This window comes from Dendrobates tinctorius, unplaced genomic scaffold (assembly GCF_039654945.1).
Source record: "Dendrobates tinctorius isolate UK_male_01 unplaced genomic scaffold, ASM3965494v1 ptg000091l, whole genome shotgun sequence".
Taxonomy (NCBI): Eukaryota; Metazoa; Chordata; class Amphibia; order Anura; family Dendrobatidae; genus Dendrobates; species Dendrobates tinctorius.
Genome location: NW_027361759.1, coordinates 5,483,693 through 5,497,862, shown reverse-complemented (window position 1 = coordinate 5,497,862; position 14,170 = coordinate 5,483,693). Strand labels below are relative to the sequence as shown.

The following is a 14,170-nucleotide window of genomic DNA, read 5'->3' as shown; positions in this document are numbered from 1 at the left end:
TTGACATTGTTTTGACCAAACAAGCATGGGTGCCATCCCACTGCAACAAGGTGTACTCAGTCAGGATGGTCCTATGTGCTAGCAGGCCTCAATAGATGCAGGCAGAGCAGGACCCAGACCTGACCTGCCCTGCCCATGGAAAGCTATGTAGACAAGATGCACAACCCAAAAAGTGACTTAGGCTGAGTGTAGACGGACTTTTTAGCCCTGCGAAATTTTTCCGCGCAGAATGTATGAAATCCGCAATTCAAATGACCTGCATTTTTCCTGCTGATTTCTTCCATTTTTCCTGCAGTTTTTGTGCGGTTTTCCCCCTGCGGATTTGGTGACAGGGGAGATGGAAAACCGCACAAAAGAAGTAACATGCTGCGGATTTTGTACCGCAGGAAAACTGCGCGGAAAAATCCGCAGCGTCTGCACAGCGTTTTTTTTTTTTTCATTGATTTTAAGGCTACTGTACATCACAATGCGGATATGCAACGTTTCTGCTCGGTAAAATCCGCTGCAAATCTGCATCGTGTGCACACAGCCTAAGTACCCTATGTTGTTTACTTACTGTTACAAGGTATTTACTCACTTTGTTTTAATCTCAGGTTATGTTCATCCAGTAATTATTCATGTTTATGCAGCATGAAGTAGGAAAATATGCATAAAAATGATATGGTCAAAACACTAATAACTATGCACAATAGCCATTTGCAGCCAGAATTATATATTTGAGCTTGAATTTAAAACCGTACTTGGGGTTTCAAAGGCAAGTAGTGTAGTGACCAAAAATCTCCTGGCAGGTTCCCTTTAGGCTAGGTTTATACAGCTACTTTTTGGTCAGTGTATGAACTGCAATTCCCAGCCCCCTCAGGTGTCCTGATCTTTGTAGATTTTACCATACAGCTGAATACTGCACATGTCTGTGTGGTACTTGTGAACTCCCCGATGTACTTAAGTTTTACCATTTTCTTCTTAACTTTTACATACCAATTGTATTTGAAATTCCAAAAATGTCTGAATTTTTTTCTTCCATTTCCATAAAGCTGCCTCAGTCATCACGGAGTCCACCATGAATGGACAGCTGGACTTAAGCGGCAAGCTGATCATTAAAGCTCAGCTTGGGGAGGACATTCGCAGAATTCCAATTCACAATGAGGACATCACTTATGATGAGCTGGTCTTGATGATGCAGAGGGTTTTCCGGGGAAAACTCTTGACGAACGATGAAGTTACCATCAAGTATAAAGATGAAGGTAAGTTTCTCCATGCTACTCCCCTCCCTTTGTGTATTCTATCAGCATAAATGTCTTATTAACCTAATATAGGCATCTGAGGACAGTGATGGTCTTGTTCTTCATGGATGGTCTCCAGAATTTGCCCACATTTTTGTTTACTTGCACATATTGCAGAGACTTTAGGGGAGATCAATGAAAATTGCCATTGCAAAACATTTCTCTGACATTGAGAGATAAAAGCTGCATTGTAGCTGGTTGCTCCAGGGAATATCATCAATGGTAATGCTCTAAATCATTATTCATGTTCACATTATAGTGGGAATGAATAGTACCAATTTTGTGTGAACAATTCTCAATGTAACTAGCAATCTGAATTATTACATAGACAGCAGAAGCTTAGATGTAACAGTGGGAATATGCTCCAGGCATGTTATCCAGCATGAGCCACTGGGATAAATTTGGCACCTCTTTAGACACCTTTACACCACTTCTTGATTGAATTGACTTTTGCCAATATTTTGGTGTTCAACGTTGGCATGACAATACACGATGCCTACCATTTCTAATTTGTCACCTTTTCTCTAAAATAACATCTAATACAATTCCTTTTCATATTTAGTGTTAATCGAAATAAGTTGTTGTTTTAAATGTCCCTTCCCCTTTACATACTACTAGGACAAGCCCTTATCAACTGATTCTTTGCCTCTGTTAAAATAATAACCCTTCTAGTCACCTCCATTGTCTGCACTGTTCAGCGGTGTCGGAACTGGCGTTACTGGGGCTCACGCTAGGTTGTTGCGTCACACGACTCTGTGCCCAATCAGTGCTGGGCTCTGATTTGCCCTTTGCACAAATCAAACTTCAAGAGCAAGTCCGGAGCAACTGCATCGCTCACTTCTTGTTGATGTTTGATTCGTCTGAAGGTGGGGACAGTGAAGCCCGTGCTGCTTGGGCGCAGGGCTCATGTGATGTAACAACATCACGTGAGTGCCGACACCGCTGGAACCACAATGCCTGGCACGAGAGGGGAGTTTTGTGTTTTTATTTTAACAAAGGCAAGCATTCAGTTTCAGAAGGTGTTGTCCTAGTAGTGGACCATCCCTTTAAGCTCTTGCAATGTGCATTTATCCTAGAACATGGAAGAACTCTGTCATAGGGCCCATAATGTGTGGGGATATGTTAATGTCGTTCTGGCATATACCTCAGGTAGCTGTGCTTTGAAATACTGTTTCTCTTAACCTCTTCACAACATATGACGTGTATATATGAATGTATGTATAAGTGCCCCTAACAGCCACAGATGAAATCGCGATCCATCCATGGCTGTTAACATGTTACATGCCACTTGAATATGACAGCGGCTATTAGCATTATTTTGCTGGCAGCATGTCAATGGCTTCGCCTACCGGAGCCCCTGTCACAAGAACGCAGGGCGCCGATGGGTTGGCATAAGAGCACGGAGTCTGCAGGAGATCCCCGTGGTCATTGCCGATCTCGTATGAGCGCCTAGTTTCCATAATGAATATTATACATGCATACTGAAAAAAAAAAAAAAAAAAACCTGCTGCAGACGCCAGCTGTTGCACCTGCGCTGTAGCATAATCACATGTGTAATGTGTTTATAATTAATGTGGGTGAGGTTATTTAAAAAAAAAAAAAAATCATTTGAACATAGTGCCCACCACGCCTGCACAGTAGCAGCTATTGGTGTATATAGAGGTAAACCGACAGCTGCTATTGCGCAGGTGACGCCATCTTGTAGGAGGAATTTTTTTTTCTCTGTAGCAAGACGACAGCGCCTGTGCAATATCAGCTATCGGATCACCTCTGTATACACGAATGGCTGCTACTGCACAGGCGCGGCAATCTTTTTTTTTTTTTTTTTTTTTTTTTGCAGGTATATTCATTATGTAAACTACGGCGGCAGGTCAGTGAGGGATCAGTGACCTGTCAGCAGTCTTCCTTATGAATAGCCAAGCAGAGCACCACATAAACGCCCCCTCCACAGGCCGCCCCCGGGGCACGAGCATATTATTAACTCAAAACTGAAAATAAAGATTTAACCACTACCAGACGGATTTCAACAATCAAGGTATCATTTTAAGGAATGCAAGGCCGAGTTCACGTTGCGTTGCTGTCAATGCGCTGATGGCATCCGTTACATAGCGGCACTAATGCTATATAACAGATGCATTAACGCCGCCATTGCCCGCAATGATAGTAGCGCATCCTAACGCATGCCAAAATCGGCATGCGTTAGCGATGATGCGTTACTTCATGACGCACCCTCGGACGCGGTCTGCAGCGTCCGAGGGTGCGTCAGGTCTAGCGCACAGCGAATGGACGTGTTTCCTGTGCATAGACCTGTATGGGCTAACGCATGGTAACGAAAATCTACCATGCGCTAGTTCACAAAAGATGTCAGAAATTACATTTGCATTAGAGAATCCGTTTACTGATCCGTTAAACGGATGCCCTTAACGCAATGTGAACCTAGCCTAATAGTGCCAACCTGACTCTCGGTTACAGTGCACAAACCTGCTAACAGGTTCACTTTAAGCGAGTATCTACTTCCAACAGCTATGTGTGGAGCTGAGCACTGCCAGCTGCTATCTACTTAAATGCCAATCTGAATCTCTAACAGTGATACTTAAAGAAGCATTCTCATCAAAGTCTTGTATTCTCAATATATTTTAATCATATTTATATAGCACTGTGCACTTATAATTGCTCATTTTGCCTTTCTACCCAGCTAATTCTCTTCTTTTCTCTGCTCTATGTAGAAACAAAAACTCTTTTGACAGAAGAAATCATTCCCCTCAAACTCCTGACCAAGCTGCTCCCACCCCTCCCTGACAGAGACCTTTGCAGTGATTACTCATGCAGGGAAAATTGACCTCCTGTTTCTACATGAGCCTTAGAAGGATTCAACTAGTCAGTTTTTCATCATGTGATGTCATAGACCTAATGGAAAAGAAAGGAATGGTAGAAGGGCAAAATGAGCAATTGTAAGAACACAGTGCTATGTAATATGATTGCAATATATTAAGAGGATAAAAGTTTTGTAGTGCTTCTTTAATATGCACAAACCAAGGGGTGGTTTGGACAATTCCATGCATTCCTCACCCCACTGCAATGTGATCATGGCAGGAAGATGGCTTGCTCTGGCAGTCAGTGAGTCTTCTGAAGACTGCCCCCTTCGTTTTCACCCATAATAAATAGAATTGCAGTAAAAATATTTGGTATCACTGCTTCTGTAAAAGTTTGATCTACTAAAATATAAGCTCAATCCAATAGATGAACAATTTAAAGGGGGAAAAAAAATTAAAATTAAAGCATTTTTAGGTCACAGCACAACCCCTCACCTTCCCCTGAAAAAGAAAAAAATTGCAACAAGAGGCACTCGATACATCGTACCTGCCCAAAATGGTATAATTTTTTTGCCCACTCCAGTGCTTTTCTGTCCTTAGAGGGAGACCTACAGTCAGTGATGCTTGTGATACTCGGTACTCAATTTTTTTCCCCCCGTCAGGGTGGGGTGGGATGAACTCTGAGGCAGGAGCGGGAGTTCACGGCAGATTGCCTAGCCGAAATGGGTTAGGTGAGGCGCAATCTTCCCTTCCTTCCTTCCCCGATGGCTGCAGTATTAGGCCTGGGGTATGTTGCGCATGCAGACATCTGATGTCCCTTTGGGCCTACTCAGCATGGCCGTTGCAGCTACCAGAGGTTTGAAATGGCACCTCAGTTTGATAAAAGGTGCTCTCCCTTTACTATTCTTGTGAACTTGGTATTGAGAAGACATTGGCAGCAGAATCTTTCTTCCTTATGAAGAACCTGAAAGGGAGCGTAAAAACAGAGGTCATGAGTTTGTTAAAGGGAATAGGACTGCTTAATGTTTCTACTTCGAAACTGGATTCAAGATCTGACGAGGAATTGGAAGATGGGGAATTAAAAAGATTTAATTCAGATGTATCAACTTCATCTTCCTCCTCAGATGGCAATTAAGGCCATCCATGTTTCCTGGCAGAGGACACAGACAAATTAGTTATGGCTACAATGAATATTGAGGATGTTAAGGATCCCAGAACCATAGAGGATGTAATGTTTGGAGGTGAGAAAGCAGAAATGCTTTCCGGTACATAAGAACGTATCCTCCCTTATAAATAAGGAATGGAGGAAGCCTGATAAGAGGCTTCATTCCGAAAGTTAAGAGGAAAATATCCCTTTGAAACTCATACTTGTGAGCGTTGGAGGGGAAAAGGCCCCCAAAATTGATGCAGCCATTTCACATGTATCCCCCCCATATCTGCTTTCATAAGGAGCCCCTGGAAAAAATGGTAGAGGGTTTCCGCAAAAGGGCTTGGGAGTAGGGGGCAGCAGCATTTAAGCCAAATATTGCAAAAACATGCACAGCAAGATCTTTGCTTTTATGGTCAGTTCAACTGCTTTCTTAGATTAAAAATGTCTGCTGGATCAGATCTTCCAAATTTTACAACCATTTTGCCCTAATCCTTGATGAGATACTGGAAAAGGCAGTAGACTATGTTTGTAAAGTGCGGTGGAATTAATAGCGCTATATAAATGAGTAAAATAAAAAAATAAATAATATAATACCAGGAAAGGGTTTACGCCCCGGTTTCCTTTCAGAGGAAGGCCTTTTGTCCTCCTGAAAGAAGACTGCTTGTGTCCACAAAGACCAGAGATCCAAGATGGAACGACACAAGATCTAAGGGGAAAGGCTTTCGTTATGACTCCTTTCCCTCTGTTCCACCAAAGAGAACCGGAAGACAATGACACCAGGCCCCAGTTAGGTGGAAGGCTAAAGGGGTTTCTTCCTGTCTGGGTAGAAATTTCAAAACCAGTTGGATTTGAGATACCATAGGTCAGGGTTTAAAGCTAGAATTCAGTTACTGCCAAAAAGATTGTCACGGAAATCCAGTCCTTAAAAGCATGCCTTCGAACAGGAAGTCTTTTCCTTGGTGCAGAAGGGAGTCAGGTTCTGGAGTCAGAAAAAGGGAGAAGATTCTACAGTCCTCTTTTAATGGTAAAAACAGACCTCGTGAACCTGAAAGATTTGATTCACTGTTTAAAAGTCAAGCATTTCAAAATGGAAACAATGGGAACTGCGGTAACTTTTTCCTGGAATGCTGTATGGCAATATTAGATCTTCAGGACACATATTGCCACTTGCTTATCCTTCAGGAACATCAGAAATTCCTAAAGGTTGGGAGTAAACATTCATAGAAGGTGGCAGCCTTTTCAGTTTCAAGCCCTTCACCTTGGGTTGTCCATGGCCCCAAGGGTGTTCAGAAAGGTAATTTGAAATGAAGATGTCTGCTCATGTCGGAGAAAAAGATGTATTGTTTAGACGATTACCTGGGAAAGCCTAGGTTAAACTGCAGTAGCCAGTGTCATAGCTTCTTTGGGATTTCTGTCTGATTAGGAATCCAATAGTATCATCGAGGGGATCCATGTCCATATTGGGGTCCTGGTCATCGTGCATTCTGGCAGTTGCACTAGCTCATTTCAGGATGTTTCAGTGGGAGGTTCTGGATGCAGAAAAGAGAAGCAAGGGAGACCTAGACAAGATAATTCAGGTTAGAGAATTACAGGGAGCTCCCTGGGAGATCTTGACTCGTCAGTTATCGGTACAGATGCAACTCCCTTTGCTTGGGAACAGATCCTTTCAGGGGCAAGGGGCAGTCTTGGAAAATCAACTTACCGGTTAGTAATTGGCTCTTTTTTTTTCTTCTAATACTACTGAAGTTAAATGATACACGTTTATCCTCTTAATCGTATTGACTGGGAGACCCTGTGATGCTAGGTAAATTTTAACAGTGAGTGCCGCAAAAGCCATTGCAGAATTGCATTAGTATTCAATTTCACCTCATTTAGATATTTTTTTTTCTCCCGATTTTTTTATAAGCTCCATACACAAATACCCCCCATATGCTGCACAAGGGTTAATGGTGGCCCAAGTAGAAGCTCCATACATATAATACCCCCCCCCCCCCAATATGCTGCTCCTATAAAAAAAAAAAAAAAAAAAAAAAACCTACTCGCCTCTCTATCGCTGGGGCCAGGTGCCGGTGTAGCCGTTGGCTCAGGCCCCCGACACTGGCTAGATTTACCATTCCCGGTTCCATTGCTGTTTCCCGGGTCCTGTGCAGTGATGTTAGCAGAGGACGAGCACTGACTACGTCATCATGCCCTCCGCTAAATGTCACAGCCAGAGGACCCGGAGACAGCGATGGAACGGGGAGCGGTAGTATTGCTCTGCTCCCCCGTCATACTCACCACCCCCCTCCTGGTGCTAGGTCTCTTCAGCCCCTGCTTCCAGCATGATGTCGGCGTCCCAGGCTGCTCCTGCATTCAGCGGTGCCACGTGACCGCTGAATGCAGGAACAGCTGGGACACTGAGATCACGGGGAAGCAGGGGCTGAAGAGATCGTGGGGGGGGGGGGGGGGGGGGGGAGTATGGTCTCTGACAACCCCTCCCCCCCACACTCCCCCTCGCCTGCTGACCCCTGTATATGACTCGTGTATATGCCGAAGGGGCACTTTCAGCCCAAAAAATGGGCTGAAAATCTCGGCTTATATACGAGTATATACGGTACATTATATGGTAAATTCAGTGGTGCCCTCCAAAACTAAAACTGGTCTTGCAAAAATACCAAAATCTCTTACAGCTGTGTGGACAGAAAAATAAAGTTATGGCTCTTGGTAGAAGCAAAGGAGGAAAAAAAATGAAAACGTAAACAAAAATGGAAAATAGTGTTGAAGCGGTTAAAGGGAACGTGTTGGCATTCTCCAGGCAGCATGAAACATCAATTGTCTCCCTGATAATGGTGAAACCTGTATTACTCTGATCTGCTGCTGTGTTTGAGAAGGCCTAGTTGTCAGAATAAGTGAGTAATGCTCACCGGCACTGCAAGCTCCAGATAATGGCTACTTGGTAAGACAGAGCGAAACGCCCATCAACGGATCTGAACACTCCCCTAGGCAGGTAGAAAGGGGAACGCAGGTAGTGGTGCTCGAATCATAGTGAGAACTATGTTTTAATCCACCCATCCATTGATGGGTAAGTATTGGTTCTAGTTATTACACTATGTATCTGATATTGTCTGCAGGCTGCACTGTATGTAGCTCCTCTATGTCCATTTGGCCATAGTCATTGGGTGACTGTTATAATTAATATATTACATGCCTTATTTAATGATATGTCGCCTTGTTATTGAGAATTTTGACACTATTGAGGCTCCTTCAGTAGCTCATCTACCAATTTGTCCTTGTCTGTAATTTGAGATTTAATGTTTCTTATTTGTATTCAATAAATGTCATTCATTTTTAAGCAATTAATGTCATTATTTTAGTCCTAGCACATTTTTGGTATTGCCATGTTGTATTCCAGGTAAGAAAAAATAGTGGCACTCCATGCCAAATAAAGTGCTGACCTTTTATTGAAGCATTAAATTACAGAGCCGGGCAGATGAAAATCCAATGGGCCAATGCAGTTTCATCTGAACAGAGTTTCCCAAGGCCTCATGGCTGAGAATAAGACCTTGAGAAAGCAAGTTTTCATGCAAAACTGCATAGCCCAACTGTGTTTCCATCTCCCCGCCTCAGCAATTTTATGCTTCATTTAAAGGTCAGGACATTATTTGGTATGGTGTTCCGCCATTTTTTTCTTAAGGTACTGTCACACTAAGCGAAATCTGGATGGATATATACCACATGATTGTTATACCCTATGTATACTCTAAAGGGCCTGTCACACTAAGAGATATCGCTAGCAATATCGCTATAACTTGTGACGTTATAGCGATATTGCTAGCGATATCGCTGTGTGTGATACTTGCCTACAACCCACTCCCCCGCTGGTTATCGCTGATCGCGCAAGAACGTCCAGGACTGTTTTCCTGCTGTGAGGACGAGCGACGCGTGGAGCCGGGCGGGAGGACGCAGGATCGCCTAGTGTGACAGGTAAGTAGCGACCTCCGTCCCCTGCGATGTTGCTGGTGAGCTCTGCCTGTGTGCCAGCTCACTAGCGACCACTTAGCGATGCACCAGCGATCCTGACCGCGTAATATCGCTGGTCGGGATCGCTGGTACATCGCTAAGTGTGACAGTACCTTTACTTGGTTTTCAGAGGAGCTAGGCACATAGTGTCCGCAGAGCAGTTCCCTTCCAACAGCCCAGCTCAGCTGGAATTGACAGGTTTCTCCTGATTTGTGTCTAGTATAACCTAGATCACACTAACAGGTTGCATCATAGGTATGTATGGGAGTGTGATGTAGAGCACAAATTAAGTAAATGTGATTCCTCCTTTTGAAGGTTATTTTTTTATTCGGCTAATTTTTCACAGTTAAAATAAAAAAGTAAAAATTAAAGTAAATGTCCTAATTTTTATTTCATAAAACAATAGTACACGTGGAAAGAAGAGACACACTGTATATATTACAGAGTTTCTTATCAGTGACCTCTTTTATTTTCTGGGACTGATCTTTCATTTTCAGATTCTCAATTCTGGGTTAAAATCTGTATTGAGTGAAAACAGGCTATTCCATTACTTAGCTAGGAGACGGCAGCTGCTACCCGTGAGAGTCTATGAAGAGGAGGGAGGAGCTAGAGGCAGAGCTCCTCCCATTTACATAGAATCTCGTAGGTAGCAGCAGCCGTCTCCTAGCTCAGTAATGGAATAGTCTGTTTTCACTCAATACAGATTTTAACCCAGAATTGAGAATTTTGAGACTATGGAAAGTTCTTAAGGAGAAAAAAGCTGATTTAGTAACTTATTTTACTATGTAATATTGATTTATGTAAAAAAAACCCAAAAGACTTAAAATGACGGACACTATTTAAATAAAAAAGCAACTAAAACTGTGAACTATAACTCATGCGACAATAAAAAATTTATCAGCACTATCTGTAGTATTGTACATTGTGGAACATGGCTCCATGCTGACCCACAATGTATCTTCCAGGACCATGGGAGCAACACTACATAGAAATGCTCTATTCTAGGCCGTTAGCCCTGTCATTCTGTATGTCGCTATCAGCCACTTATTTACCTTTAGGATTTAGTCTCTGGAGCTTTGCTTTCTGGCTTCCTTCCTTACGCCTGGAATAGATTTTTCAGTCCTAATGTACAATTAAATATTGTTAGCAAATACAGTGTGCGGGCCAGCATTTTGTCATGCCACATCATCATACAGCGTGGAAGTGTAAATAACCAATATTTCCACCGGGTGGAGCTAGCAGGATGCAGACTCCAGAAATGGAGCGTTGGCTCAGCATTTTCTGCCTCTTGTTTCATTGAGGGGTTTCATTTAACCCTTGTAACAGTCCAGAATTGCAGGGTATTTAGCAGCTAATTGAGTCGTAAATTGGTAGGACGGACATTGCTCTGTGAATGTGTCATTCTAATCTTAGAAATCTAATCTATAATGTTATAGTTTGCTTTAAAGGGACACGTCTACTACTGTAATCTACTTTATACAAGATCCTTTATACACCCCATTCTGGCCTGGACGACTTATGTTCTAAAAATTTGTTTTTCTCCCGAACTACTAAATTTTGTGCCTATTTATTTATTTTTCTCCTGCAGATGGAGACCTTATAACGATTTTTGACAGCTCCGACTTATCGTTTGCCATACAGTGCAGTAGGATATTGAAGCTGACTCTATTTGGTAGGTGGTAGCTTCTTGTTACATGTAGAATAAACACTTATTTGGAAGAAGTTCCAGCCTCCTGTCACATTCTGTTTTTTCCTCTATGTATTAGATTTTTCATCTAGCTGTTAACTAACCCAATAATGATTCTTGTATTATCTACGTGTTTACGTTGTTCATGAATACATATAAAAAGATGGCAGCGCCATACAGAAGAGATGTGAGGAAAGCCAAGCAGCATGGTGCAAGGAGTTTACCTGTATTAAAGAGGATCTAGCCATCATATAAAGTGATAGCACCTCCTAGTGATCAGCCATCACTTAATGATCAGTGGAGGTCTATTCTTTGAGATTGCCACCATTCCTGATCATGAAGAGGACTAGTATGGGACCAGGTGACACTCATGGGCTTGATTACCACTGTGCGAGGAAAACTTAAAACTGGGTCCAGCACTAAATCGACACCTTGGGCCCTCATTCTCAGGATTGGTTGAGGTCCCAGAGTTTGATTAGAACGTGATGACATGGCTTGACGCAATCAGAAAGAAATGGTCCTTTCATTCTCCATATAATTGCTTTATACAGTGACTTTAGCCTTCATATTTGTTAAACGACAACTTGCTGGATTTTAGTTTCATATCTATAGATCCCAATGATGTTCACCAGAGACTCAGCAGTCTGATTGGCAGTGATCCTTCAGCTGGAGACAGTGTGTGTGTTTTTTTTTTTTCTTTATTTTTAAGGCTAGAACTGATAAATCATTTTAAGGAGGTTGTCCCATTGATCATCTGTCCATATGTACTTTTTGCACCCTATATGAGCCATTGTAGAGGTTTTCACTTAAATAGGGTTAGGTCATGTAGCAGTTACATGGTGTGACCTTTCTAAATGGCTTCCACATACCGTATGTACTCAAGTATAAGCCAAGTTTTTCAGTACCTTTTTGTTTTTGTGCTGAAAAAGCCTCCCTCGGCTTATACTTGAGTGAGGGTCCGAGAAGATGGAGGGGGAGTGGCAGGTCACAGGAGGTAGGAGCCGGCTGCTGCAGCTAAAGCCTGTGCCCGCTGTTAAAGAGAAACAAATATTCACTGCTGGCAGTGAAGATTCATTTCTCTTTAATAGACACAGTAGTCGCAACCGCCGGCTTCCTGCAGCAGCCAGGCGATCACGTGTGTCCGCTACTTAAGGGAATGAATATTCACTGCCCTCTAGGTTTATAGTCATGGAGCACAGTGAATATTCATTCCTCTTTAGAAGCGGGCACACGTGTTCGCCCTGCTACTGCAGCTGCTGACACCGTGACAAGACTGCGAGGGAGCGCAGGGACGGTAAGTAGGATTTTTTTTTTTCAGATGGGGCCATACATGCAAAGATGAGGAGGGCATGCATGTATGCAATGGTGGGGATGAGGGACATAACTGGCTTATACTAGAGTCAATAAGTTTTCCCCTTTTTTTGTGTTAAAATTAGGTGCCTTGGCTTATACTCGGGTCGGCGTATATACGATAATACTTCTTTTCCCCTGCAGTAGATGCTGGGATATTGCTTGGCTTACTAGACCTCATTCCTCCAGGTTCATAATTTTCCTGGGGCGTCTTGGAAGACTTGTTTCATAGCGAACACCCCCTTGCAGTGTCCTGTAAAGCACTATTGGTCGTCTCTCCTGTAGCAATTGTTATACTACACAAATATTAACACAACCATGGTCCAGCTGCCACGTTGGTAGTCTTTGGCTGCCAGACCATAGCTCTGCGTACATCCTACCTGTGGTATTCCCAAGCCAGAGGGAGACAGAAAAGGCTTTGCAAGAATAAGGGCCCTATGCAGTCCATAGATCCTCATAATGTACAATTCTCCCTGCTTTGAAGGTGGAAATTGGCCCTCTTACCTCTTGAGCCCCTGTGCAGCTGCACAGAATGCACCAGTCGCATGTCTGCCCCTGCCCCAGGGCCTCTTCTTTGTAAGTATGGCCAGTCCCATGTCAAAGTGGCATGACTGTGCTGGGTCTACTAATCAGAAAAGGGCTCCAAGAATGCCAGCAGGTAGGAGGCTTGCAAGGCTCTGGTACAGCTGCTATGGAGTAGGCTGATATTTTTGCCCAACTCTCTTGTGAGCGCATGTTTAGGAACTTTTACCTTTTGGCCATTAAAAAAAAAAAAAGCAACATAAAATGTTCTTCTGTCTACATTCCATATTAATGGTGATGAGCAAAAGTGCTCGGATAGTGTGTTGTCAGAGCATGCTCTGGTGTTATCCGAGTATCTTCAGCGTGCTCGAGTTCCATGTTCGAGTCCCTGTGGCTGCATGCTTCACGGCTGTTAGCTGCAACACGTGTGACATTGCCCAACAAACAGGCAATGCCCTGGTGTTGAGCCTGTTTCTAACCGCTGCGAATTATGCAGCTGTGGGGACTCAACACCTGAGCATGCTCAGCTAACACCTTATCCCAGCACATTTGCTCATCACTACCTATTAAGTCAGGTAGCTAAATAGATTTTCGTTCTTGTGATAGCTGGTATATAAGGTTTTGAAGGAGAGCGATTGGTCATCTCCGTTTGTCTGGGAACTCCTCAGTAAAATGACTTTCTCTCTAGAAAGAATAATTTCCTGGTTAATACAAACATCTGCCAGTAGGTGGCGGAAAAGTCCTATTACTCAGTCGGCAGCCATATCCTGCTCGAATGAGAACTGTGTATTGTGGCCCCTTGGTGGAATGAAGTCGGACTCTGCCTCTTTAGAGGACTGTGAAATAATCCCCACTGTGTATGTGGGATTTTCTTTATAAACCCCATAATAAATACATACACACACATAGAGATTAGTTCAGCAGCCTTGGGCTCTATCATACTGTTAGGACTAAACCTTTTTTCCCTTCACTGTTTTGAAAGATAAAGTAAAAAGGAAATATCTCGATTTAAATGGGGTCTTTGCAGCTTATAATGTCACATTATTGGGGAATCCACCATTTGGACATTTTCAGTAGTATGTGGCTCTGGCAGACCTATCTATGTATCGGATGATTGCTGTGGGTCCCGCCACGCCTGGCCATACATATTGTATATGAATGCCAAACATGGATATTCTGGATCTGTCCGATGTCACTTGGCAGCTCTTTGTTCTGCTCTTAGATGGAGGGGGAGATCCCCAGTTTCGGGGCCCTTCCCTCTGAAGTCCATTTGTCCTTTGTACTATGTGAATTGCTTCTCTTTCTGACACACATTTTATGTTTCTCGTGTGTTGTGGATTTTCTTGCTGCACATTTTTTTCTGATTGCC

The 14,170-nt window shown here is 43.1% G+C and overlaps 1 protein-coding gene across 2 annotated transcripts in view; it reads left to right on the top strand.

Annotated features, from left to right (window-relative positions):
- Positions 1–14,170, top strand: part of TFG (trafficking from ER to golgi regulator) — a 44,820-nt gene that overhangs the window by 23,858 nt on the left and 6,792 nt on the right. For both annotated transcript variants that reach the window (XM_073586203.1, XM_073586202.1), the window contains exons 2-3: positions 1,032–1,241; positions 10,831–10,914. In XM_073586203.1, coding sequence (XP_073442304.1) covers positions 1,058–1,241; positions 10,831–10,914 — 268 coding nt within the window. In that variant the 5' untranslated portion in view covers positions 1,032–1,057. The remainder of the gene's footprint in view (positions 1–1,031; positions 1,242–10,830; positions 10,915–14,170) is intronic.